This window comes from Plecotus auritus (genome assembly GCF_963455305.1).
Source record: "Plecotus auritus genome assembly, chromosome: 2".
Classification (NCBI taxonomy): Eukaryota; Metazoa; Chordata; class Mammalia; order Chiroptera; family Vespertilionidae; genus Plecotus; species Plecotus auritus.
In genome coordinates this window covers 107792970-107820900 of record NC_137771.1, presented here as the reverse complement: position 1 = coordinate 107820900, position 27931 = coordinate 107792970, and the positions used below count along the sequence as shown (strand labels likewise).

At 39.2% G+C, this 27931-nt stretch overlaps 1 protein-coding gene across 7 annotated transcripts in view; it reads right to left on the bottom strand.

The window, feature by feature from the left end:
- TRPC1 (transient receptor potential cation channel subfamily C member 1) overlaps positions 1–27931 on the bottom strand; it is a 189679-nt gene that overhangs the window by 54824 nt on the left and 106924 nt on the right. For 4 of the 7 annotated variants that reach the window (XM_080657191.1, XM_080657192.1, XM_080657195.1 and 1 more), the window contains 3 exons: positions 19029–19160; positions 15595–15790; positions 10465–10801 (listed from right to left, as the gene is read on the bottom strand). In XM_080657191.1, the coding sequence (XP_080513317.1) occupies positions 10465–10801; positions 15595–15790; positions 19029–19160 (665 nt within the window). The remainder of the gene's footprint in view (positions 1–10464; positions 10802–15594; positions 15791–19028; positions 19161–27931) is intronic. The other 3 variants (XM_080657193.1, XM_080657194.1, XM_080657196.1) reach the window with 1 other exon arrangement.

Here is a 27931-nt window from a genome sequence, read left to right as displayed (position 1 = left end):
CCTCAAGACAGCCTTCCCAATCTCTCTGACTAGGTAAAATGCCCTTATGATACACTTGCTCTCCTAGCTCCATTACCTTTACTTAGTAGCACTTAACTCATTCGAAATTTTTAATTTATATTTGTGATTCTCAAGTTATTCTGTTTGGGTTGTTTTGTTTGTTTTTACCTTAATTAGACCATAAGCTCCATGAATGTTGGGCCATATCTGTTTCTGTCTATGCTTGGACAAAGTAGGTATATACACATTTTAAAAATATAGTTTCATAGTATGTGTACTAACAGTAAAAAATTTAGTGACATAGACACAGACAACAGTGGGGTGATGGCCAGCAGGAAGAAGGGGCAGGGGTTGGTTAGAGGTGGGCAAAAGGGGGTAAAAATGGGGCATCTGTAATAGTGTCAACAATAAAAATAAAGTAAAAAATATTAAGTGAAAGGATACCATTAATATTCTGTGCATTCACCAATACATTTTCCTTTTTTCCCCACCTTAATTTTTAACCCTACCTTTTTCTGGAGTGCTAAGGAAACAAACAGAAAACCAATGTACAAAGGTCAGTCATTATGAGACAAAACTCCCTGTACCTATTGCATGAATTAAATTGAGCCAAGGAGTACCTTTAGACAAGCAAGCAAATGATTCCACACATTCAGATTATATAATTAAGAAAGTTCAGAGTGATCTAATTACATAACAGGCTTGGAAGACATCCTTAGCAAGGTTTATTGTGATCTAAATGTTTTAAAGCAGAAGCTGTGCTGAAAAAAGTAAAATAATTCCAGGAATTTTACTGGTTTACCTCACATTTCACTGCTCTACTGAGGCAGAATATGGCTAGAAAATTAATCATATTGTATGTGTGCAATAATGTTATTGAAACTGCCATTATGATTAAAAAGGAGTAGTTATAGTTTTACCATTATGAAATTCAGTAACAGCAGCATATTTATGTTATATAAAGAGTGGTATGACTGAATTCAATGAATTTTTACTCACAGCTAGGAAATATAACTTTAATTTTATTCTTATACAGATTTGGGTAAACTGAATCTTATTATAAAACAAAGAAAATATTCTTTCTTTCTCACTATCATTTAAATAGGCTATAAATAAATAATATAAAATTTCCTTTCTTTATGACTAAGATATACACAGAAATCTTTCATAAATAATTTAAATGGCCCTGACTGGTTTGGCTCAGTGGATAGAGCGTTGGTCTGTGGACTTAAGGGTCCCGGGTTCGATTCTGGTCAAGGACATGTACCTTGGTTGCGGGCACATACCCAGTAGGGAGTGTGCAGGAGGCAGCTGATCGATGTTTCTCTCTCATCGATGTTTCTAACTCTCTATCCCTCTCCCTTCCTCTCTGTAAAAAATCAATAAAATATATTTTAAAAATAATTTAAATGAGTAGAAAAAGAAAGTGTTTCTTAGAGATTAGTTTCAGCCCAACATTTTTCAATCTGTTCAAATAACTATGCACAAATTTCACATTGAAGAGATCTATAACAATGCAATTTGGAACTATATATGACAAAGTATAAATTATTTCCTAAATTAAAACATACTATTTTAGAAAAAAGAGCAGAAACAAAGGAAACAGAAAATATTAACAAAAATAAATTATTGTCTTTGATCTAAAGTTTAGATGTGTATTATTTTTACTTTATGTACCTAATGTTATTTCAAAATAGCTTTTATTTTTCAATTACAGCTGCCATACAATATTTCATTAGTATCAGTTGTACACATAAGTGATTAGACAAATAACTTAGGAAACGATCACCCTTATGAGTCTAGTAGCTATCTGGCACCATACATAGTTATTACAGTACTAGAGGCCCGATGCACGAAATTTGTGCAAGAGTAGGCCTTCACAGCCATGGCAGGTGGCCTCGATCCCTCCCTTGCAGCTGCCTTGATCCCTCATAGCCACAGCGGCTGCCTCGATCCCACAGCTGCAGCCCCAGCTTTGTCCGGAAGGTCGTTCCAGAAGGATGTCTGGATGGCCGTTGGGTCATTTTGCATATTACGCTTTTATTATTATAGATTATTGACCACATTAGCTATATTGTACATCCTCATTACTATTTTTATAACTGGCAATTTGCATATCTTAATCCCTTTCCCCTTTTTAACCAGGACCCTAAACCCCTTCCCATCCGGCAACCATCAAAACATTCTTGGTATCTATGAATCTCCTTCTGCCTTGCCTGTTCATTATTTTGTTTTTAGATTCCACATATAAATAAAATCATATGACACTTTTATTTCTATATCCAACCTATCCCACTCAGCACAACACTCTCCAGATCCATCCATGTTAGTGCAAAAGGCAAGATTTCACTCCCTTTAATGGCTGAGTCATATTCCATTGTACACACATACTGCCTCTTCTTTATGCAATTTGTCCATGGATGGACACCTAGGCTGCTTCCATATGTTGACTATCAAACAATGCTGCAATGAACATAGGGAAGCATATATCTTTTCAAAGTGAAATTGCTGAGTCCTTTTTTGTCTCTTCTTTCAACCTTTATTTTAAAGCCTATTTTGTCTAAGGTAAGTATTGCTCCCCAGCTTTTTTGGTTTTCATTTCCATGAAATATCTTTTACCATCTCTTTACAATCAATCTGTGTGTGTATTGATACCTGAAGTAGGTCTCTAGTAGCAGCATATATATGGGTATTGTTTTCTTATGTCTTTTGATTGGAGCATTTAATCCATTTACATTTAAAGTAATAGTTGGTAGATATGTAGTTATTGCCATTTCATTATTAACATTTTTTTATTTTATTTTTCCTTTCTTATCCTTAAAGAAGGCCCTTTAACATTTCTTGTAATACTGGTTTGGTGGTGATGAACTCTTTTAGCTCTTTTTTGTCTGGGAATCTATTTATCTCTCCTTCAATTCTAAATGATAGTATTGCTGGGCAGTCTTGGTTGTAGGGCAGTAGTTCCCAATGTGGGGCACACACCCCACAGGGGGGGCAATTTGATTTTTCAGGGGGGAAATTTGAGAATGATTAACAATGAATTTTTTGCATTTCTTATGGTTCTAGGGGCCTCATATACAGTATGTAAATATATATTGTGACATATTTATGCATTTCAGTTCTCTATTATGTTTTGAAACTTTATTTGCTATTTTTTCATATCACTTCATATTATTATTATTTTAACAATGTCTTAGTGATTTCTTCCTTAGTACTTCAACTGTCCTTTAGTTCTTTTATTTTTCTCTTTCATGAGTGCCAAGTTCTTTGGAAGCTTGTTTAGAGCAAGTTAATGGCCTTTTAGGCTTCCTCCATGTGAATATGAGTTCACTTTTTGAGTAATAAAAATTATATGTCATGGGGGGCATCAGGATTTTAGAGATGCTTAGGTGGGGCATGGCCAAAAAAAAGTTGGGAACCACTGTTATAGGGCCTTGCTTTTCATTTCTTTGAATATTTTTTGCCATTTCCTTCTGACCTGCAAAGCTTCTGTTGAGATATCAGCTGACAATCTTATGGGAGCTCCCTTGTAGGTAACTAACTGCTTTTCTCTTGATGATTTTAAGATTCTTTATCTCTAACCTTTTGCATTTCAATTATAATGTATCTTAGTGTGGGCCTCTTTGGGTTCATCTTCTTTGGGACTCTCCACACTTCCTAGACTTGCATGTCTATTTCTTTCACCAGGTTAGGAGAGATTATCATCATTATTTCTTCAAGTAGGTTTTCAATCCCTTTCTCTTTCTTTCTTCTCCTTCTGGTACCCTTTGATGGGAATGTTGGTATATCTAATGTTGTCCCAGAAGCCCCTTAAACTACCCTCATTTTTTAAAATCTTTTTTCTTTTTGCTGTTCTGATTAGGTGTCTTCTGTTACCCTATCTTCCAAATCACTGAGTCGATCCTCTGCTTCCTCTAATCTAGTTGATTCCCTGTTATGTATTCACTAGAGGCCTGGTGCATGATATTCATGCACGGGGGTGGAGGGTGTGTGTCCCTCAGCCCAGCCTGCACTCTCTCTAATCTGGGACCCCTCAAGGGATCTCCGACTGCTGGGATCGGGCCTAAATGGGCAGTTGGACATCCCTCTCACAATCCAGGACTGCTGGCTCCCAACTGCTCACCTGCCTGCCTTCCTGATTGCCCCTAAGCACTTCTGCCTGCCAGCCTGATCACCTCCTAACCACTCCCGCCAGCCTGATCGACGCCTAACTGCTCCTCTGCCAGCCTGATTGCCCCTAATGGCCCTCTCCTGCCAGCCTGGTCACCCCTAACTGCCCTCCCCAGCTGGCCTGATCGCCCACAACTGCCCTCCCCTGCTGGCCCAGTCACCCCTAACTGCCCTCCCTTGCCAGCTTGGTTGCCCCTAACTACCCTCCCCTGCCGACCTGGTCCCCCCCCCCCCCCCTGCAGGCCTGGTCACCCCCAACTGTCCTCCCCTGTTGGCCTGGTCACCTCCAACTGCCCTCCCCTGCAGGCCTGGTCACCCCTAACTGCCCTCCCCTTCTGACCTCTCCCCGCCCCCCAACTGCCTTCCCCTGCTGGCCATCTTGTGGTGGCCATCTTGTGTCCACATGGAGGTGGCCATCTTTGACCACATGGGGGTGGCCATCTTGTGTGCTGGAGTGATGGTCAATTTGCATATTACCTCTTTATTATATAAGATCATTTTAATTGCTGTATTCTTCATTTGACTGATTCTTTTTTATGTTTTCTATCTCCATTTTATTGTTGAAATTCTCACTGAGTTCATCTACTCTTCATCTAAGCTCATTGAGCATTCTTATAACCAGTGTTTTGAATTCTGCATCTAGTAGGTTGCTTATCTCCATTTTGTTAGTTCTGTTTTTAGAGTTTTGTTCTTTTCTTTCATTTGAAACATGTTTCTTTGTCTCCTCATTCTAGCTGCCAGCCTATGTTTGGTTCTATGCATTAAGTAGAGCTGCTATGTCTGCTGGTCTTGGTAGAGTGGCCTTATGTAGTAAGTGTCTGTAAGGTCCAGTGGTGCAGTCTCCCTGGTCACCAGAGCCAAGTGCTCCAAGTGTGTCTCTTCTGTAAGTTTTGTGTGCCCTTCTGTTGTAGTTGAGCCTTGATTGATGTTTTCATGTGAATGGGAGAGATTGACCCTCCAGCTGATTGGCTGTGAGGAATGGCCATGACTCTAGTGGAGGAGCTGTTGTGCAGGGACAGGACCTAAAGAGCAGGATTTGCTTTAGTAAGGCTCTGGTGCCTGCCAAGTCTGCCTTTTCTGTGTGTCATTTGTAGAGATGATTGTATGGTGCTCTGGTGTGTTCTGAAGCTGGCCACTGAATGTGTTGGTTCTGGGGCCTCTTAGTGCTGGCTGGCTAAGGTCAACTATTGTGTATGACCTGCCTGGAGCCACTTGGTATAAGCTACAAAGTGATCTGCATATGGTTGTCACCTGTGCTGGGCTTGGAAGTACCTGAGAAAAGCTAAACTGTGAACTAAGGCTGGCTGCCCCTAGTGCCACGATTGAGGCTACTTAGCAAGAGATACAGGGCATGTCAAGGCCAGATGCTGTTGCTTCAGTTTTGTGAACCTTTGAGAGCCAAGACAGGCCATTTATATAGAAAATCCACTGGAAGAGGCTTGGGTGAGCCCACAAGTTAGGTGGGGCAGGGTCTTAGGGAATCACCAGAGAAGGGTGAACAGTGTTAGCCAGGTGGATTGAGATTCAGATATGAAGCCCATCTACACCTGCAACTGGGTGGGAAAAGGGATAAACAAATGAACAATCACTTGCACCAGCATTTCTATCTGGGAGAAAGCTGCCTGTCCAGCTTTCACCCTGAAGCCAGACAAGTCCATTACTCCTATTATGTTCCTGGCTGCTACCCCAGCACAAGAGTTCAGAGCCCATAAGTTGGTCAGCAAGTTAAATCCTTGAGCAGATCCTTTAAGAGGAATGCCTGGTACTCTTAGCAGACCTCTGTCTCATTCAGCCAAAATCCCTACTGGTTTTCACAACCAGAAATTATGGGGAAGTCTCTTCCCAGTACTGGAGCCCTTGGCTAGGGAGTGTGGTGTGGGGCTAGGACGCTTTGCTCCTGGGGGAGATCTTGGCTCTTCAGGGGGAACTTCCACAGCCTCCCAATTCTCAACTGCCACAGTGGGTGTGAAAGCATCCTGTATCTTGTCTCCATCCCTCTTCTAGGTTTTGCTGTGTCTACTTCTGTATATCCTTAGTTATAGGAGTTCTGTTCACCTAGACTTTAGGTGATTCTCAATGATGGTTATTGTGTAGTTTAGTTGTAGTTTTGCTGTGATCCTGGGAGGAGGGGAACACATTGTATACCTACTCTGTCATCTCACCGAAAGTCTGTTTTATCTACTTAATTTTAAGTATTAATGTACCATGAATTGAACACCATTGAAAGTAAAAAGCTGATTGAGTTACTTGAAATGAACTAATTTTCAAGTAAAAATAAAAATCCCAAGTATGCAAATTAATTTTATAACTGAAGGAGAATTAAAAGTGAATATTGTACATTCACTGTTCTCAAATTAGTTAATAATTGAAATCATCAAAAACATTAATCAATCAGTGCTTTACACCATAGAAAAGACTAAATTTCAATATTTTTACTCTATAGCAAATAGTAGAAAGATAAATCGAAAATGCTGAGGTTAAAAACAAGGTTGAAGATCCAGAGAGAAATAAAGGAGATGTCATTAAAAGTCTACAAACAGAAATATGATTATACTTCAACTGCTTACCTCCCACCCTGATCAAAGAAAGGGCAAGGGCAGAATAAGGTCATTTAAAATATTCATTATACAACATAATACTTATAAAAAACAATTTTCACAAAACAAAATGTTATATATAAAGCCCTGTAATTTCTAAAGAGTTCTAGCTATCAATACAAAGAACTGATTTTTAGAGTGAGTCACCAGGAAAATGTAACTACAAAAGTTAATAGGTTTTTCAAAGGAAAACTAATGATATAACAAAACAAAATACTTAACTCTTCAAAATGCAACATAGTATAAAACATATTATATTTCAAAATATATATGAAGAGAACCAAGATGGCGGCATAGGTAAATGCCTGTACTTGCTGCCTCCCACAACCACATCAAAATTACAACTAAAATACAGAACAACCATCCTCCAGAATCACCGGAAAGCTGGCTGAGTGGAAGTACTACAACGAGAGAAATAAAGAAGAAAGCACACTGAGACTGGTAGGAGGTGCAGAGGCACAGAACAGGCTAGTCTGGCACCCGGGTCTGTTGCTTTTTTAATGGGGAGGGAGATCACCTCTGCAGAGGCCACCTGGAGGAGAAAGGGGTCCCAGCCCAACAACAGACCCCCAGCCCAGGGTTCCAGAGCTGGGAAAAGAAGTCCCTACAGGCAGTAAGAACTACGGACTGTAAAAATCCGTGTGGATTGGGGCTGAGTGACCCACAGGCTGCTGGAAATTCAGCTTCTCTTCTTAAAAGGCCAGTACCACGAACTGAATTTACAAACTTCTACTTCCTCTGAGCTCCAGTGCCAGGCGAGGCTCTGGGGGACCCACACACATATGGGGAGAAACTGGACTGTCTGGCATTGGGGCAGGAACTCAGGGGCGGCTCTCTTCCAGAAGGAGGTGCTCGCAGTGGTCATTGTTCCCATGCTGAGACCTCCCTAGTACAGGGCTGACTGGCAGCCATTTCTGTTTGCTCCACCCTGGTGATTCCCTGAGACCCCGCTCCACCCAATTTACAACCCCACCCAAGCTGTGCGCAGCAACTTTTGCATATGAATGGTGTGTCCTTTCTCAAGCTGCAGCTGGGTCAAACAAGCTGCAGTTGGGTCAGGGAGCCCCAAACCTATCAATAAAAGACTCAAGAACCTGCACCAGCACCAGCACCAGCCTGCTTGCTTCACAACTGGGCCTTATCTGGGCACCAAACCCAATACAAAGAGGAGGAATATGCAGATCTCTCTGTAGCTCCTGTTGGTGCACCTCCCTGGAAACACAAGAGCCAGTGTACCCAGTGGTCAGAGTGAGACCATACCAGATTACAACTCTTCACATCCATAAGCAACACACTCAAGGGGCAGACTCAGTGAGCACCAAAGCCCCACTGAAGCAAGTCCTGCTCCATATGGGTGTCTCCTGCACAGCAGCTCTCCCACTGTAGTCACAACTGTTCCCCACAGCCAATTGGCCTGGAGGTCAATTCCTCCTAGTGACACCAAAAGCAATCAATGCTCAACTACAACAAAACTGTGCACACAGCCCACAAAGGGGTGCACCAAGAGTGTCCACCTCAGGTGATTATGGAGGCTGAGCCACTGGGCCTTATAGGACACCTACTACACAAGGCCACTCTAGCAACTCAAGGAGACTTAGCAGCTACCCAATACACAGAAACAAACACGGGAAAGCAGCCAAAATGTGGAGATAAAGAACCATGTCACAAATGAAAGAAATGGAAGAAAGCAAACTATTGGATATAGTTGAAAACCACAGTTATAAGATTACTCAAGAATCTTCTAGAAACCTCCGAGGAACTTAGTGAGACTTTCAAGGATCTTAGTGAGAATGCCAAAAAAAAAAAAAAAAAAAAAAGGAAAAGGACCAGTCAGAAATTAAGCATACACTGACTGAAATAAAGAATAATATACAGGGATTCAACAGTAGACTAGAGGATCCTGAGAATCAAATCAATGATTTGAAATATGAGGAAGCAAAAAACACCCAACTAGAAGAGCAAAAAGAAAAAAGAATCCAAAAATATGAAGATAGTGTAAGGAGCCTCTGGGACAACTTCAAGTGTACCAACATCCAAATGTTGGGGGTGCTAGAAGAAAAGAAAGAGCAAGATATTGAAAACCTATTTGAAGAAATAATGACAGAAAACTTCCCCTACCTGGTGAAAGAAATAGACTTATAAGTCCAGGAAGTGCAGAGAACCCCAAACAAGAGGAATCCAAAGAGGACCACTCCAAGACATATCATAATTAAAATGCCAACGGTAAAAGACAAAGAGAGAATCTTAAAAGCAGCAAGAGAAAAACAGATAGTTACCTACAAGGGAGTACCCATACGACTGTCAGCTGATTTCTCAACAGAAACTATGCAGGCCAGAAGGGAGTGGCAAGAAATATTCCAAGTGATGAATAGCAAGAACCTACAACCAGATTATTCTACCCAGCAAAGCTATCATTTAGAATTGAAGGTCAGATAAAGAGCTTCACAGACAAGAAAAAGTTAAAGGAGTTCATCACCACCAAACCAGTATTATATGAAATGCTGAAGGGTATTCTTTAAGAAGAGGAAGAAGAAGAAAAGGTAAAGATAAAAAATTGAACAACAAAGTGACAGCAAGTACATATTTATCAACAATTGAATCTAAAAATCAAATGAATAAATCTGATAAACAGAATACACTGGTGAATGGAACAGAATCAGAGGCATGGAAATGAAATAGTCTAACGATTCTCAAAGGGAAGGCGGTGTAGGGGGTGCATGAAGAGATTAGACAAAGATCTTATATGCATGTATGTATTACCTATGGACACAGACAATAGGGTGGCAAGGGCCTGGGGGTGGGGGTGGCAACCGGGCGGAGGGAAACTATGGGGGGATAAAAGATGGTCATCTGTAATAATCTCAACAATAAAGATTAATTTAAAAAATTAAAAAAAACATATGAGTAGGTTCACACTCCACTGCCAAAAAAGCATTCATCAGCAAACTCTGTTTTTAACAGTCATAAACAATTTTAGAAACTGAGAACAAAAAAATCTAACTTCCATATAATTATGTAATCCTATATAATAAAGAGGTAATATGCAAATTGACCCTCATGCCCTCGTGTCACAAGATGGCTGCCCCATTTGTCACAAGATGGCCATCCCCATGTCGTCACAAGATGGGCACCCCCAGACTGTCACAAGATGGCCAGCAGGGGAGGGCAGTTAGGGGCGACCAGGTCTGTAGGAGAGGGCAGTTGGGGGGGACCAGGCCTGCAGGGGAGGGCATTTGGGGCAACCAGGCCTGCAGGGGAGGGCAGTTGGGGGTGATTGAGCTGGCAGGGGAGCAGTTAGGTGTCAATCAGTCCAGCCGGGGAGTGGTTAGGGGGCTATCAGGCTCGTAGCCTGAATGGTTAGGGGCAATCAGGCAGGCAGGCAAGTGAGTGGTTAGGAGCCAGCAGTCCTGGATTGTGAGAGGGATGTCCCAGATTGGAAAGGGTGCAGGCTGGGTTGAGGGACAACCCCCCCCCCCGCCCAGTGCACAAATTTCGTGCACCGGGCCTCTAGTATTCAATAAATCTCTATTCCCTTATCATGAAGTTCAGGAACATTTATCTATACAAAAATTTTAGTTACGTATTCAATGATCATGAAAGTGTTTAAATTAAATACAGATGTTTATAATGCCACCAAACAAAGGAGAATTAATTGGATAAATAGAGACAGAACCTTTTAAATGAACCTGATACTTACCAATAATCCACAGTATAAGAAGATAGTCTATTCTTTCAAGGGCTGGTCCCATAGTGTTTTTCTTATCCTCATTGTAGACAAGAGAATATAGATTTAGTAACAGCAAGAATGTGAAATATGATGCTCCATGAATAATGAACTTCATAAAGGGTGTATGAATGATTCTGCCAAACTGAGATTTGGGAGCTATCAAATAGCAAAATGACAAAAGTGGCCAAAAGATGCCAACTGTTAAAACAGTCATTATCTTCTTACAGGTGGGCTTACGTCGGTAACCGGACATCTGTCCAAACCAAACAGTGTTCAAAAACTGTTGGCAGTTAGACTGGGAGACAAACTGAAAAGGAATACACAGATAAAAAAAGAAGTGAATTGAAACCTGTAAATAGGATCTGATAATACCATTATTTAACTGACATTCAAAGTTTTAATAGTAGCTTAAAATACGGTCCACATAGATTTTTTCTCACATGTAATAAAAAGTATAGAGGTTAAGAGCATAGACACACTGGAGCCAGATTACCTAGATTCAAATCTAGGCTCTATCACTCATTAAATTACCTTGAACAAGTTTTTAAACCTCTCTAACCCTCAAATTCCCTACATGTAAAATGAAGATAGTAATAGTATCTAGTTCATAAACTTGTTACAAGGATTAAATGTAAAGCTCTTAAAATAGTGCCTGGTTAGTAGCATTTACTATTATATAGTGATGATTATTAACTAGCCTCCTTAGTTATTTTGCAAATTTAATTTATAAATGCTCTTACAATAATGTTTATGAAATTTCAATGTAAAATTCATAGAAAGAGACTTTAGTCTACAAAAACTAATGATTTCAGTTATAAGAAACCAAGATGTCAAGATAACAAAGCGATCAAAGTATAAAATCAGACATATTTATGTCCATAAAAGTAGAAAAACTTAAATGCAGTAAAGTTACTCTTTAATCTACTTAAAACTGAATTCGGTGTGACAAGGAAAAATGTTCCCAAATAAGAAGAAAATTCTAGTTTGCAAATTCCAGAAGAAGTGTTTCCCCAATATAATGCTCACTTAAGGATTCTGATAGCTCTACATAAGTAACAGGATCAGGTTTAAAGTTACTAAAGTCAAGCACAAGTGATCATAACATCATTCAGATATCTAAATAATATTTAGCTACTCTTCTGTTTTAAAATGATTTATCCTGAGATAAAATTTAAAACAAAGCTTTTAAAACTAAATTTCTATTGTTCATTATGCTTATTAAGAAATTTCCTAATATACTATATATTTCTTTTGGCATTTAATTCTTACTTAATCTTTTATTCTTTTGCGCAGATTCAGGTGTTCCTACAGAATCTTAATTTGTCTTTCAAGATGAAATATTGAAGAAATAGCCTTTTCTCCCACCAATTACCCAATTTAGAAACATGCCAAACTTATTGGTTTCACCCTTCCCCCAAATAGCAAAGCAATCTTAGGACTGTTTGCTGTCCTTGCCATCCCTCTATATAATGATGATTTAATTAACAGTAATGTTAAATATGTAATTAGAAAAACAAAATTTCAACTGGAAATGTTTTAAGTCTGTGGTAGATTTTAAATTCTTTGATACTCCTCTAATCAAGAGATGCACGATCAATGTTCCCTACCCTTCAACAAGCTTGTGATTACTTTTTTAAAAATTTTGTTTATTTTTACTTATTTTGTTGTTGTTAATACTCCCCTGAGGATATTTTTTCCATTGATTTTTAGGGATCAAACCTACAACCCAGGTATGTGCCCTTGACTGGGAATTGAAACTGTGACAACTTTGGTGCACAAGCTAGCACTCTAACCACTGTGCACCACTGGCCAGGTCTGTGAATGCTTTCACCCAGGAGTTTCTGGAAGAAGTGATGCTATATGACTTCTGAAGGTAGGTCATAAAAGGTCATGCAGTTTTTACTTTGAAGAACACTTGCTCTTGGAGCCATAAACTGCCCTGTATAATGTTCTCCTGCCATGAAACCACTCTGCTGTAAGGAAGCCCAGGCTATATGGAAGCATTCTAGTCAGCCCTCAGAGGATTCTCAGACCATCTCCTTGCAGCCAACCCACCATGACAGCTATGGACAGTCATGCCCCTCCTCAGTTACAGTTCTCAGGAGGCCCACCTCTATGGACTCATCCACCTGAGCATCCAGCCCACTCAGAGCTCCCTGTTTGAGTCCTCAGGCACCAGAAATATGATTGACAAAGCCTCCAGATGATTGCAGCCCTGGTCATTAGAGCTACCTCCAGGTGGGCCCTACACATAGTGAGACAGAGACAAATCATCTTTGCTGTTTCCTTTCCTAATTCCAGACCTAAAGGATCCAAGAGCATTATAAAGTGATTATGAAACTATTATAAAATGATTATGAAATGCTGTTTTATGCCACTAAGTATCAGGGTACTTTGTTATTCAGGATGAATTACCTAAATAAAGTTTACCAACTAGCTGGGAAAATATTATCTTCTCCTTTAATCATATTTAGTAATCTAGTTTCATTCATCCTTAAAATTATAGAGTATCTTCCTTTCAATTAAAAATATTACTATTTCTTTTTTTTCTTTAAAAAGTACAGAAGCATTTATTACCAAAAATGCAGATAATGTTAATCACATACAACCAAAGATAATTGAAATCATTGCGAGATTATGCTCAGCTAAGTAAGAGGAAACATCCAGAGTCTGCCTGAAATGAGAAAAGTGTCGGATTCTCACATAAAGGACTGGCTCAGAGCAGTCACTGCACAGTGTGGTAGAAGAACAAACTTCTACATGGCTCCTTTGCACTGCACCATTGTAGCTGTCACAGTAGGATCTGAATCACAGCCAGGAGTAGTATCAACAGGACAAATTAGACCTAATACAAATGCCATCTAGAGGAGTGCAAACCCTTCAGAAACCATCTCAACCATGACACTCTACATATTGCCACCATATGCTAGACACCTATGGGCTTGCAGGAAAATCCAACCTATGCTGGATCTTTAATGTTGAATTCTGAATATCTGTAAAGCTTACACCTGACATCAATGGAAGGATATTCTTGGATGGCAGGGCAAAGACTGAGGAAAACAACCTAAAAGCAAATTTACACAAAAGCTCTATGCTTCTGTCAGTCTCCGTTACTCAAGTGGCTTCAAATCATTCTAACCCTATTTCACTTCTGCACTAAAGTTTCATGTAAGTTAGGCTGTGGTTATTTCTAACATAGCAGAGTCAGGAAGGGTCATCTCCAACTCTAGATTTTATTGTCCTATCACAGGTATTCTCTTCTTAAAGCAAAGTTCATAGTTCAAATCCCAGCCAAAACCAATGACAAAAAACAAAGGACAATAGATGAAAATAATTCACAAGGGACCCTACTCTACAATGGACTTTGAGTACTTACAAATATAAGACAAATATTTATTAAAATAATACTGAATGTCAAGCATAATTGAAAAATTAAAAAATATGAATTGACAAGGCCAATGAAAAAGCACTTTTCTCTTATTAGGATATACATGTGGGTAAGGCATATTCAATACTTGCCACAGGAGGCCAGTAGGAAAAAAAATGAACAAATACCCAAGTATCAGTTTTCAATGTTCCTTTCCTTACAGAACATTTCAAAATTATATAAAAGGTACTTATTTACTTTTCTTTCATCTTCTTTAGAATGAAATATTTGGTATCTCTTGTGTGTCATCCAGGGATACAAATATGTCATCAGGAAACTGCCTGTTAGTTTTTTTCTTCCCTAACCAGGGTAACCTTGGTTCTTTCCACCTCTCCTTGATTCTTTTCCCAATCACTTAGGTTGATTTTGTATCTTGTTATCTCTCTATTCTAACATTTTCTAAAATTTCATGTTTAAGTTGTAGAACAACGTAGTAAAGAAATTAACCTAAGATTTAGTCAATAATGTCTAGCCAAAATGTATATTAGAGGAAGTTTACATGTTTCTACTTATATGCATTAGCATTGTATTTCCTTTTGAAACCATATAGGTATTCTATTGATTTATAATCTTATAGCTACACTGATTCAAATTATTGTACTTAATTTATTTCCCTATAAATTTTCTACTTTAACTAAGGACCTTAGAAATATATATATATATATATTATATATGACTTGAAGCCAGAGATCTGGATAAGCAATATACCAGTATTATCTAGGTAATCTTAAGGAAAACATCTCAAAATTCCTGTATCAAACCTATTGTGAGGCTCAAATTTTAAACCAAGATAAAAATAATCATTCTGTTCCTAACATCAAAGGTTCTGTATTTTATCTTTTACCATTATCTATTCATGCCCCATTTTTATATTAAAACAGATTTGATAAACAAGTTTTATTCCAACATCTATGTTGATAATAAAAATGGGTCTCAGAAGCAATACCTGTAAAGTATCATTTATCAATACTCCATACTGTCAACTAGATATCATTGTCTAAATATAAAATGTTTAGTAAATTATCCCTAAAATGAAATTTAAAATACATACCTTTCTTCTTCAGTTTCCTGAATCATGTGCATGTATGTGTATGGGGAGTAGAAATAGGTATTTCCCTTAATAGGAAGGGATGATGCCTGAAGAGACAGATTCAACTTAGTTATCTTACCATGTGCCTCTTCACCTTTGTATTTCACAATGAATTAACAAACAAGAATCAGGAAACATAACATCTGATACTTTATTTTTAAACAGATAGGTACTATTACTACATAAAGAACTATTATAACAGATCAATAAAACAAACTAGAACAAACAAAACACAAGGGGGAAAGTTTACTGTGAGGTCATGACATAAGATCTTACCTGTGTAGCTAATATTTCCCAAAACATTAAATTAATATATATTATTATTATTAAAATTAAAAATAATAGCAATTACCCCTGAATACTTGCTTAATACTTAATACATTATACTAAACTCTTAATTATATATTCTTAGTTAATTTTTAAAACTAAAGCTCAGATAGGTTCAATAACTTGCCCAAGGACACACATTTTTATGAAGAAGAACTAGGATCTCAACTTATATGTCCTGCTCCAAAGCCTTGCTTCTGAGCCACTAGACTACTGTGGAGGAAATAATTTACATATATCACAGAAACCATCATACCTCCTTTTGGTTATATTTGATAGCAAGTTTTAGACGACTTAGATTCATTCTTTCTTCTAATAATCCTCGTTTGTCAAGATGCTCATCACTAGATGTATGGTTTAGAATAACTTCCAATTCGCGTGAATTCCGGGCTTGTGCAAGCAAATCTTTCGCAAACATTTTACATTGCCGGGCTAGTTCCTCATAATCATTCCTGCAAAATAGAACGGTTGATTATTAGAAATGTTAGTTCCAACTTCTAACTATGCTATATTCACTAGAGAACTTTTACTAGGTAATATTTTAGTTCTGATAGTGGTGTGTGAAGTCATTATGTGCTGACTGTCAAAGGAACCTACTGTGCATTGATTTTCTATAGCTTTGGGAAAAACTGTAACACAATTATGTTCATGGTATTCACACAATGTTTCCATAAGTATATATATAGACACACATATATTTCCATATATATACTGATATCCCTAGAAATTCTGATATTTGCAACTAGCTCGTCTCTTAATTCATTTTCCCTTATTCTCTACTAGAGGCCCAGTGCATGAATTCATGCATGGGTGGGGTCCGACCGCCGGCCTGGCCCAATCAAGGTGGACGGGGGCTGGGCCTGTGGGGAGGAGGAGATGGCAGGAGGTTGGGCTGGGCCAGCTGGGGGAAGGGGCCATGGTGATTGGCTGGCAGGCCCCATCCCCGATTGGGATTGGGGGGCCAATTGGGGGTGGGGCTGGCCATGGGGAGGGGCTGTGGACGGTGGGCCAGCTGGCCCCACCCCCGAATAGGGTGGGGGGGCCAATCTGGGGTGGGGCCAGGCGGGGGGAGGGGCTGCAGGAGGTTGGCCGGACAGCCCCACCCCCTATTGGGTGCGATCAGGGCTGGACCAGCCAGGGGGGAGGGGCTGTGGGCCTATCATTGTGGGGTGAGGCTTGTGGGGGAAGGGAGGGAACATTTGGCTGGCCCCACTCTTGATCCGGGTGGGAGAGTTCAATCAGGGGCAGGCCAGCAGGGGGGAGGGGCCACGAGGTTGGTTGGCTGGCCCCATCCCACCCCAATCGGACCAGTTTGCTGGCCACAGTGGGCATCATAGCGACCGGTCTTTAGGTTGTTATGGCCGTTTCAGTAGCTGGCTTCTTATATATATAGATAAGTTTGGTATAAAACTTCCTTTTATATTACTTATCTAAACAATATATTTATGGTAACCAATGAATGTTATTCTATAGCTTTTAACTAAACATTTTTTCAGTAACAGTCTACAACATGTTTATGCTACTTCTAGTATTAAAATAGTATTTTGATTCATTTTTAAAATGTTCGTTTGAAAAAAATTCAAGTTAAAAAGAAAGATCCTAAAACATGTCTAGTCAAGAATTCTCTTTCAGAATCACATTTCCTTAAAACTTAGGATTTAACTGTTGTTTAAGTCAGGCCTAAATCAATTTGTGAGGAACTAAGAAGTTTTAGTAGACCATTTTTAAAAAAATATCGATTATATTAAATTTATATTTGAGTATAATAATTTAAGAATAAAGTTAGAAATAAATAATTATGAGTCCATTGAACTTCAGAAATTTGTATTCCTTTTTTTTCTTAAAAGGAAAGGAAGGGAAAATAGGAAGATTTCCTATTGATTAATATTTCTATAAAACGGGGTCTTCCATAAACTGGCTGCATAAAATTATAATTAAAAAAAATTTAAAACTCTTAGGTGCTAACATTTTTCTCATCCATTTTTTGCATTTACTATGTAACCAAAATACCTAAGAATAAATAGTTGGATTTCTTTAACAACCGAATTAGTACCTGCTTCTTAGTCTAGAAATCTAGTTGCAGGTGGGAACATTCATCTAGAGTGTATATTTTTACAAAGATATCTCACCTTTAGATAAAGATTGTAAAACCACTATTCAAAGGTAAAATGAATACATTTTCTAAATCTAATTTGCTTAAGCTCTAATAGATTCCTGGAAGACTGCAAAGAGGCTATATAATTTGGATGGAGATATAGTAGACTAGATGCAAAGAGTCCTCGGTTCTAGTTACAACTCTGCTCCTACTTTCAATGTCAATTCTATTCCTAATTAGATGTTGGTATCAGTAAAACAGCTAACCTATATAGATCACATTACCTGCCTATAAAAACAAGGGGTTATAGAAAAGGATTCTATGATCACTTCAAAATCTAACTTTATTAGTCTACGATTATAATTTAACCATACTAGTTATTTCAAATCCCTTTTTGGGAGGAATTGCATTTTATATGGTAACTCAGAACTTTAATTATGAGATTATAATAGAAAGTTCTTCATATTTAAAAGAAATAATTTATTAACAGTCTCATGTGCTAATTAAAGTAGCAACAAATTACATTTTAAGCATGTCTCATGTTCATCCAAGTATATACTTTGTCATTTCAAGTTCAGGTCAATTTTAATGTATCCAAATTAAAATATAGTAGTTCTAAACTTGAAAACATATAAACAGGTATTTTTAAAGATTTCTGGAACTCAGAGCTTTCAAGAACACACACTATGTACTGCTATAAAGGCAAAGAAAATTGCAAGCTTCATTTTGCCCTTCCAGTAAGTAGAAGTTTGAATTTTCCCAATCTTATCAAATCATTGGAGGAAAGCAATGTAAGACATGGGCTCCACCATCAGCTGGACATGAAAAGAAAGGTGGGAACTGGCAAGAAATCTTGATCAATTCTTCCTTCTTTGGAGGGCATCAGGGATACTTTAACTTAAGGGAAAGTCTCAAAGCTTTTCCTCAAGTTGACTAAATGTAGTTTTCTAAAAAAAAAAAAAAAAAAAAAAATTTAATGTCTATCAGTAGTTTAATAGGCTGCTTTTTCCAAAGGCCCCTTCCCCCAATTTACCTATCTACAAAGAAATTATTAACAGCAATTTTGGGGGGTATACAAACTGCACATAACTCTTCATTTCAGAAGAAATGTCTACATGCTATACTTCTCCTAACAGAAACTCTCACTAAACAGTGAAAACAAACTAGGTCTCTCTGTGTGGGACATCCCTGACGTTCAGAAAGCATTCCACATGCTTCTAAAAGTTATGAAGAATCACACTCCAAGGACTATAGGATGTGGAGTAAGGAAGATAGGACAGAGAGTAGTTATAAACGGTTTTGTCCTTGCTCAAGCTGCCACTCCCACTCCTCTTCCCACTGCCCTTGGAAGCTTTTGGCAATGTGGAACAAAGCAGGGACTCAAGAGGGTCAGAGAGCAGATGGGAAGACGTGACCTACATTATACCAGGGTCTATTCCACTGAGAGAGAAGGGAAATCTCAGCAGGTGGCAGCAAGGTCTATCATCTTGAATAAAATGTAAATATATACTTTAAATTGCCCTATGAAAAAATCAGGCTGAAAATATTCTGGAAAAAAATATAAAGTATAATTTATAATTTCTATTCATTCCCACCTGAATTCCACCTCCACAAGGCTTAGTTCTTTTAAATCAGCACTAAGTTCAAATGCTCTCAGAATTGGATCTTCCTCTGTTAACATTATTAGAGCTGGGCTGGCCAAACAACGATATATATCAAGACGAAACCTGTGATAAAATTGTATTCCATAATGTAAAAGAAAATTATTATATACACATGATTAGTACTTTTAATTCACAATTTTCATAAATTTAAAATTATAGTATTCTAAAATCAAAAGAAAATAAAACAAATACACTTATTACAGGATGACTTACATAAAAAGAAAGATACTTTGAGATAAAATACTGAAAAATTTTCTATTCCTGAATCCAAATTTATTTTAAATGAAATGTTAATAACTAATATATTTTTTAAAATATATTTTATTGATTTTTTACAGAGAGGAAGGGAAAGGGATAGAGAGTTAGAAACATTGATGAGAGAGAAACATCGATCAGCTGCCTCCTGCACACCCCCTACTGTGGATGTGCCTGCAACCAAGGTACATGCCCTTGACTGGAATCGAACCTGGGACCCTTCAGTCTGCAGGCTGATGCTCTATCCACTGAGCCAAACCGGTTAGGGCAATAACTAATACATTTTGATAATTAAATTATTCCTTCTTCAATAATAAAGACTACTTTAATATACTAAATATATGCAACACATGAGTCATTCAACTACGTTATTTTTTAAAGATGGTTCAAATCTTAAGAATCTTAAGAATGAAATCATGGGTTAAAAATGACAGAGGAGTAAGTGGATGCTGCATGGACATGCTCCCATGACCAAACTGGAATTACAACAAAAATATACCCAGGTCAATGCTCCATGGTTGGTGCAACCTGGTGTGCCCAGCCACAGATCACAGGATCACGCTGCGTGTGCGCTACCAGAGGGAACAAGGGTACCATCCTGCCTTGGGTGCCAGGGCTGCACAGTGAATTGCATGCAAGAGGGCTCTGAGCCCTCAAAGGGAGTCACACACTACAGGAATTGTACACACACCCCACTGACCCTGAGAATCTGAAGTAGGCAACTGAGGGACCAGAACTGTGGGAGAAGGGGATACAACTCAGAGTAGAGACAATACAGGTGTGAAACTCAAGGCAGACCCAGCCTCCAATCTAGCAAGTCCCAGATTATTGAACCACTGGGGTCTTTAACACCTCGAACCCCAAGCAGGGAGCCCAGGACCAGAAAGAGACAGCAAAAATGGGGAGACCAAAAAAAAAAAAAAAAAAAAAACCCAAATGAAAGAAAAGGAGGAATCGCCAGGAAAGAAACTAAATGAAATGCAGGCAAGAAATATGTCAAAGAAAGAATTCAGAGTAAGGGTCATAAAGTTCCTAAACTGGCTGGATGAGAAAATTACCAACTAATGTAAGAATCAAGAGGAAATGAAGAATGATATAGCTACAATAATAATAATAATAATAATAATAATAATAATAATAATAACAACAACAACAACAACACAATGGAAGGTTTCAACAGTAGACTAGAAGATGCTGAGGACCGAATCAGCGAATTAGAAGACAGGGCAGAAAAACACACCCAATCTGAACAGCAATTGGAGAAAAAAATTAGAAAGCAGGAGGAAAGCTTAAGGGAGCTATGGGGCAACATGAAATGAAGCAAGATCTGTATAACAGGGGTGCCAAAAGGACAAGAAGACGAGCAAAGATTAAAAACCTTATTTGAAGAAATAATGACAGAAAACTTACCTGATGCAGGGAAGAAAAAAGTCACACAAGCACAGAGTCCCAAATAAGATGAACCCCAAAAGACCCACACCAAGACACGTGGTAATTACAATGGCAAATGTTAATGACAAAGAGAGAATCTTAAGGGCTTCAAGGTAGAGAAGAGGGTTATCCATAAGGGATCTCCCATTAGATTATCAAAGTGATTTCTCAAACAGAAACAGATCAGGCCAGAAGGGAATGGAATGAAGTATACAAAGTGATGCAAAGCAAGGGACTGAATCCAACAATACATCATCCAGCAAGGCTATCATTCAAAATTGAAGGGAAAATCAGGAGCTTTGCAGACAAAAAACAGCTAAGGGAGTTTATTACTACCAAGCCAGCATTGCAAGAAATGCTAAAGGGACTGTTGTAAAAAGAAGAAATAGAAAGGCAAGAAGGAACACAAGCATAAAGAATAAAAATGGCTACAAACAAGTACTTATCCTATATAATAAAAGGCTAATATGCAAATAGACCGAATGGTAGAACCACTGGAACAAACAAACCAGTCGCTATAATGTGCGCTGGCCAACAGGAGGCGTGTGTGGAACACAGCGGCATTGGCCACAGCGGGATGGTGGAGCAGGTGAGCAGGGATGCCAGATCAAGGCGGGTGCCAGCCCTATCAATGGGGCGAGACTCTGGTGGTTACTGAAAATTCCTTGCTCCTGCACATCGCGGTCCCGCCCAGCACTTGCACCTGCTGCCAGCGCTGTCCACACTCACACCCGCTGCTGGTGCCAGAACCACCACTTGCACCCACTACCAGCACCGGCACCCGCAGCCGGCGCTGGAGCCACCACTTGTACCCACTGCCGGTGCCCGATGCCAGTCCCAATTGCTTGGCACCATCAGTGGGTGTGAGCAGTGGCTGCTGGCCCTGATTGCCCCTGAGGGCTTCTCCACCTCTTCCTGCTCCTGAGGGGTGATCAGGGTAGCAGCAGCCATTCACACTCACTGATGGTGCTGGCCCTGCTTGCACCCACTGCTAGCGCTGGCCCCAGTCGCTCCGTGCTGTCAGCAGGTGTTAGCAGGGCCGGCGCCATCAGCGCATGGGAGCAGTGGCGGAGGGAGCAGGGCTGCCAGCAGACAGAGGACTGGGGGCCGTGGCGGGGGGGAGCTGGGCTGGGGCATGAAGGATGGGCCAAGACACGCCCCTGAGCCTACCACAGCCTCGCAGCCCACAGGTTCCTTTCAAGGTGCACAAATTTGTGCACTGGGCCCCTAGTCTATAATAATAAAAGCATAATATGGTAATTAGACTGGATGACCTTCCAGACGAAGCTGGGGCTGTGAGGGATGCCCAGGTCCTGGGTAACTGTTGGCAGCCAAAGGGAAGCCCAGGTCCCAGGTGTCTGCCGGTGGCTGGAGGGAAGCCTGGGTACTGGGTGCCTGCTGGAGGCCAGAGGGAAGCCTGGGTCCCGGGTGCTAGAGGGAAGACTGGGTCCCAGGTGCCAGAGGGAAGCCTGGCTCCTGGGTGCCAGATGGAAGCTGGTGCCGGCAGCCAGGAGAAGGAATGCCTACTCTTGCACAAATTTCATGCATTGGGCCTCTCGCAGATGCTAAAATCCTCAAAAAAGTTATAGCAAATAAGATCCAGCATTACATTAGAAAGATCATACACCATAACTAAATGGGATTTATTCCGGGGATGCAAGTCTGGGATAATGTCCACAAATCAATAAATGTGATACATCACATAAACAAATTGAGAGGAAAAATCACGTAATCATATCAATTGATGCAGAAAAATCATTTGACAAAATCCAACAGCTTTTCTTGATAAAAACCCTCGGCAAAGCGGGAATAGAGGGATTATACTTCAATATAATAAAAGCCTTATATATCAAACCTACAAGCCAACATCATACTCAATGGGCAAAAATTAAAACCATTTCCCCTAAGAAAATGAATAAGACAGGGATGCCCACTTTCACCACTCCTGTTCGAAATAGTGCTGGAAGTACTAGCCATAGTGATCAGACAAGAAGAATAAATAAAAGGCATCCAAATTAAAAAAGGAGAAGTAAAACTGTCATTATTTGCAGATGACATGATCTTGTACATAGAAAATCCTAAAGACTCTATAAAAAAAGTACTAGATTGCCATAGCTGGTTTGGCTTAGTGGATAGAGCATCAGCCTGTGGACTGAAGGGTTCTAAGTTTGAATCTGGTCAAAAGGGCACATGCCTGGGTTGCAGGCTTGATCCCCAGAAGGGAATGTGCAGGAGGCAGCCAATCAATTATTCTCTCTCATAACTGATGTTTCTATCTCTCTTTCCCTCTCCCTTCATCTCTGAAATCAATAAAGATATATATATTTTTAAAAAACTACTAGATTTACTTAATGAATTCAGCAATGTAGCAGGATACAAAATTAAAACCCAGAAAACAATGGCTTTTTTATACACCAATAATTAACTCACAGAAAGAGAAACTAAAAAACAAAAACAAAAACCATTTAACATTGCAACAAAAAAAATTAAGACACCTAGGAATAAACTTAACTAAGGAGGTAAAAGACCTATACTCAGAAAACCACAGGACATTGAAAAAAGAGATAGAGGAAGATATAAACAAATGGAAGAATATACCGTGTTCATGAACTGGTACAATCAACATCATTAAAATGTCCATATTACCTTAAGCAATCTATAGATTCAATGCAATCCCCATTAAAATACCAATAGCCTAGCACAAACTCGCCAAAAATTCATATGGAATAAAAAAAAAGACCCTGAATAGCTGCAGCAATCCTGATAAAGAACAGAGTTGGAGGGATCACAATACCAGATATTAAGCTATATTACAAAGCCACTGTTCTCAAAACTGGTATTGGCACATGAACAGACATATAAACCAATGGAATAGAACAGAGAACCCAGAGTTGTCCCAAGTCCTTATGCTCAATTAATATTTGACAATGGAGGCAAGAGCACACAATGGAGTCAAGATAGTCTCTTCAATAAATGGTGTTGGGAAAATTTGACAGACACATGCAAAAAAATAAAAGTAGAACACCAACTTACACCATGCACAAAAATAACCTCCAAATGGATAAAGGACTTAATTGTAAGAAGGGAAACCATAAAAATATTGAAAGAATCCATAGGTAGAAAAATACCATGCATGATGTAGCAACCAATCTCTTTACCAATAGAGCTCCTAGGACAATGGAAACTAAGGAGGAAATAAACAAATGGGACTACATCAAAATAAAAAGCAAAATAAACCATCAACAAAACAACAAGCAAGCCCACTGCATGGGAGAACATATTTGCTAATGTTATACCTGATGAGGGTTTAATCTCCAAAATTCATAGGGAACTCATACAACTTAACAAAAGGAAGATAAACAATCCAAGGAAACAATAGGCAAAGGTCCTAAATAGACACTTCTTGAAAGTGGATTTACAGAAGGCCAAGGGACATATGAAAACATGTTCAAAGTCACTAATCATCCGAGAGATGCAAATCAAAATGACAATGAGGTTCCATCTCACACCTGTGAGAATAACTATCATCAACAAATCAACAAACAACAAATGCTGGTGAGGATGTAGAGAAAAAAAAGTCTTGTGCACTGCTGGTGAGAATGCAGACTGGTGAAGCCAATGTGGAAAAAAGTATGGCGTTTCCTCAAAAAATTAAAAATGGAATTGCCATTTGACCGAGTAATCCCACTTCTAGTGATATATCTTAAGAAATCAGAAACACCTATCAGAAAGAATATATGCAACCCTATGTTCATAGCAGCATAATTTACAATAGCCAAGATTTGGAAACAGCCTAAGTGCCCATCAGCAGATGAGTGTATTAGAAAACTGTGGTACATATACACAATGGAACACTATGGTGCTATAAAAAAGAAAGAACTTGTACCATTAACAACAGCATAGATGGACCTGGAGAGCATTAGGCTAAGTGAAATAAGCTGGTCTGAGAAAGATAAATATCACATGATCTCACTCATTTGTGGAATATAATGAACAACATAAACTGATGAACAAAAATAGATCCAGAGACATAGAAGCATCAAACAGATCATCAAAACTCAGAAGGAATGTAGGGGAGGGGGGTTAAGAGATCAACCAAAGGACTTGTATGCATGCATAAATAAGCATAACCCATGGACACAGACAGTACGAGGGTGAGGGCATGTGCTGAGAAGTAGTAGTAGCCAGGGAGAGGTCAATGGAGGGAAAAGGAGAGATATGTAATACTTTAAACAATAAATAATTTATTTAAAAAAGGAAAAGAAAATATAAAAAACTTCCTGACTAATCAATGGAAGACTCACTGGAGAGAACCTAAATAACCAAGGAATGAAAGTGGTACTGCATAGGAACTGGTAGGAAGGACAGAGGCACAAAAGGGCTGGCTGAGCCCCCAGAGACAGCAACTGAATTTCCAGAGAGATATCTCAGGTGTGGGGGGTTGGTACTAAGAACTCTAGGTTCTAATCCTCATGCTGGGTCCCCAACCAGAGAGCACCAGAACTGACAAGGGTTTCCACCTAACATCTTGCTGTGAACATCAGGGGGTTGCTGTCAGCCAGGGGGAGATGGCTGAAAATCCAGGGCCTTCTTAAAGGGCCAATACACAAAATACCCTGTAGAGCCACTCACCTTGCACTCTGGCAGAGGGAGGGCAGGTTAACTGGAGCTGTGTGAGCTTCTGCTAAGATTGGAGGCTTGGGGATAGAGCTCACAAAGCAGAAATCCTGGATCTCAGTGTGAAGTAGCACAAAGAAACAGAGACTCTGATACTCAATTCTCGGCATGGACACAGAAAGCCTCTGACTCCTGACACGCAATAGGGAACTTTGATTTTTGGCACACACCAGTGGGTTTTCTGTTTCAACATGGTGCAGGCTGGGTCCCTGATTCTAGATGCACACACGAGGACACACTAAGAGCCTGTGACTCTGACCCAGGGGGAACATGGTTCCCACCAACCCACAGCAACCGCACGTCGTGGTATCAGAGTTCTTCAGTGACACTTGCGGGGTGCAAAACTCCCACTACACACGGTCCAGGCCCCCACAACTCAACATCTGAACCTTCTGATGATAGTCAGAATGGGGAGACAACAAAGCAATACCCAGAGGAAAGAAAAGGAGAAATTGCCAAGTAAGGAAATAAGTGAAACGGAAGCATGCAACATGACAGAAAAAGAATTCAGAGTATGATCATACAATTCATACACTGGATGGACGAGAAAATCAACAACCTATGGAAAAATCAGGAAGAAATGAAAAATGATATAGCTACAATCAAAAACACCATGGAAGGTTCCAACAGTAGACTAGAAGAAGCAGAGGACCGAATCAGCGAGTTAGAAGATAGGTACAGAAACAAGCCCAATCTGAACAGCAACTAGAGAAAAAAATTAAAAAGCAGGAGGAGAGCCTAAGGGAACTTTCGGACAATGCAAAACGAAGTAACATACGTATAATAGGGGTGCCAGAAGGACAAGAAGAGCAGCAAGGATTAGAAAATTTATTTGAAGAAATAATGACAGAAAACTTCCCTGATATGGGGAAGAAAAAAGTTACTCAAGTACAAAGAGTCCCAAGCAAGATGAATCCCAAAAGACCCACACCAAGACACGCCATAATTACAATGGCAAATGTTATCGACAAAGAGAGAATGTTAAAGGCTGAAAGAGAGAGACAGAGAGTTACCTACAAAGGAACCCCCTTCAGATTATTAAATGATTTCTCAACAGAAACACATCAAACTAGAAGGGAATGGAAGGAGATATACAAAGTGATACAAAGCAAGGGACTCAATCCAAGAATATTCTATCCAGCAAGACTATCTATCAAAATTGAAGGGGAAATCAGAAGCTTCAAAGACAAAAAAAAGGTTAAGGGAGTTTATCACTACCAAACCAGCAATGCAAGAAATGCTAAAGGGAATGCTGCAAAAAGAAGAAACAAAAACGTAAGAAGGAACACAGCCTCAAAAAATAAAAATGGCTACAAACAAGTACCTTTCAATAATAACTTTAAACGTAAATGGACTAAATGCTCCAATCAAAAGACATCGAGTGGCTGAATGGATAAAAAAACATGATCCATATATATGCTGTCTACAAGAGACCCACCTCAGAACAAGGGACTCACACAGACTGAAAGTGAAGGGACATAAAAATATCTTTCAGGCAAATAGAAATGAAAAAAAAAGCTGGGTAGCAATACTTATAACTGACAAAATAGATCTCAAAGTGAAGGCCATAACAAGAGATAAGGAAGGCCATTTCAAAATACTAAAGGGATCGATACAACAAGAGGATATAACCCTGGTAAACATATATGCACCCAAGGCAGGAGCACCCAAATACATAAAAAATCTCCTGGAAGAAGTCAAGAGAGAGATAGACAACAATACAATCATAGTAGGGGACTTTAATACACCACTGATATCACTGGATAAATCCTCTACACAAAAAATCAGCAAAGAAACAACAATCCTAAATGACTCAATAGATCAGATGGACTTAATTGACATCTTCAGAACATTTCTCCCCAAAGCTGCGAAATATACATTCTTCTCAAGTGCACATGGGACATTTTCAAAAATGGACCACATTCTGGGTCACAAGCAAAGTCTCCCCAAATTCAAGAAGATTGAAAGCATACCAAGCATCTTTTCAGACCACAATGGCATAATATTAGAAATAAACTACAATAAAAAGAATCCAAAACAATCAAACCCTTGGAAGCTGAATAGCATGTTATTAAATATTGATTGGGTTACCAATAAGATCAAAGAAGAAATTAAAAACATTCTGGAAACTAATGACAATAAAAACACAACAATCAAAACCTATGGGACACAATGAAAGCAGTCCTGAGAGGGAAGTTTATAGCTCTACAGGCCTACCTAAAAAACAAGAAAAAATGATAGTAAATCATCTAATGCTACAACTCAAAGAATTAGAAAGAGAGCAACAAGAAAAGCCCACAGTGAGCAGAAGGAAGGAAATAATAATGATTAGAGCAGAAATAAATGACATAGAGACAAAAAAAAAACAATATAAAAGATAAATGAAACCAAGAGCTGGTTCTTTGAAAGGATAAATAAGATTGATGAACCTCTAGCCAGGCTCAACAAGAAGCAAAGAGAGAGGACTCAAA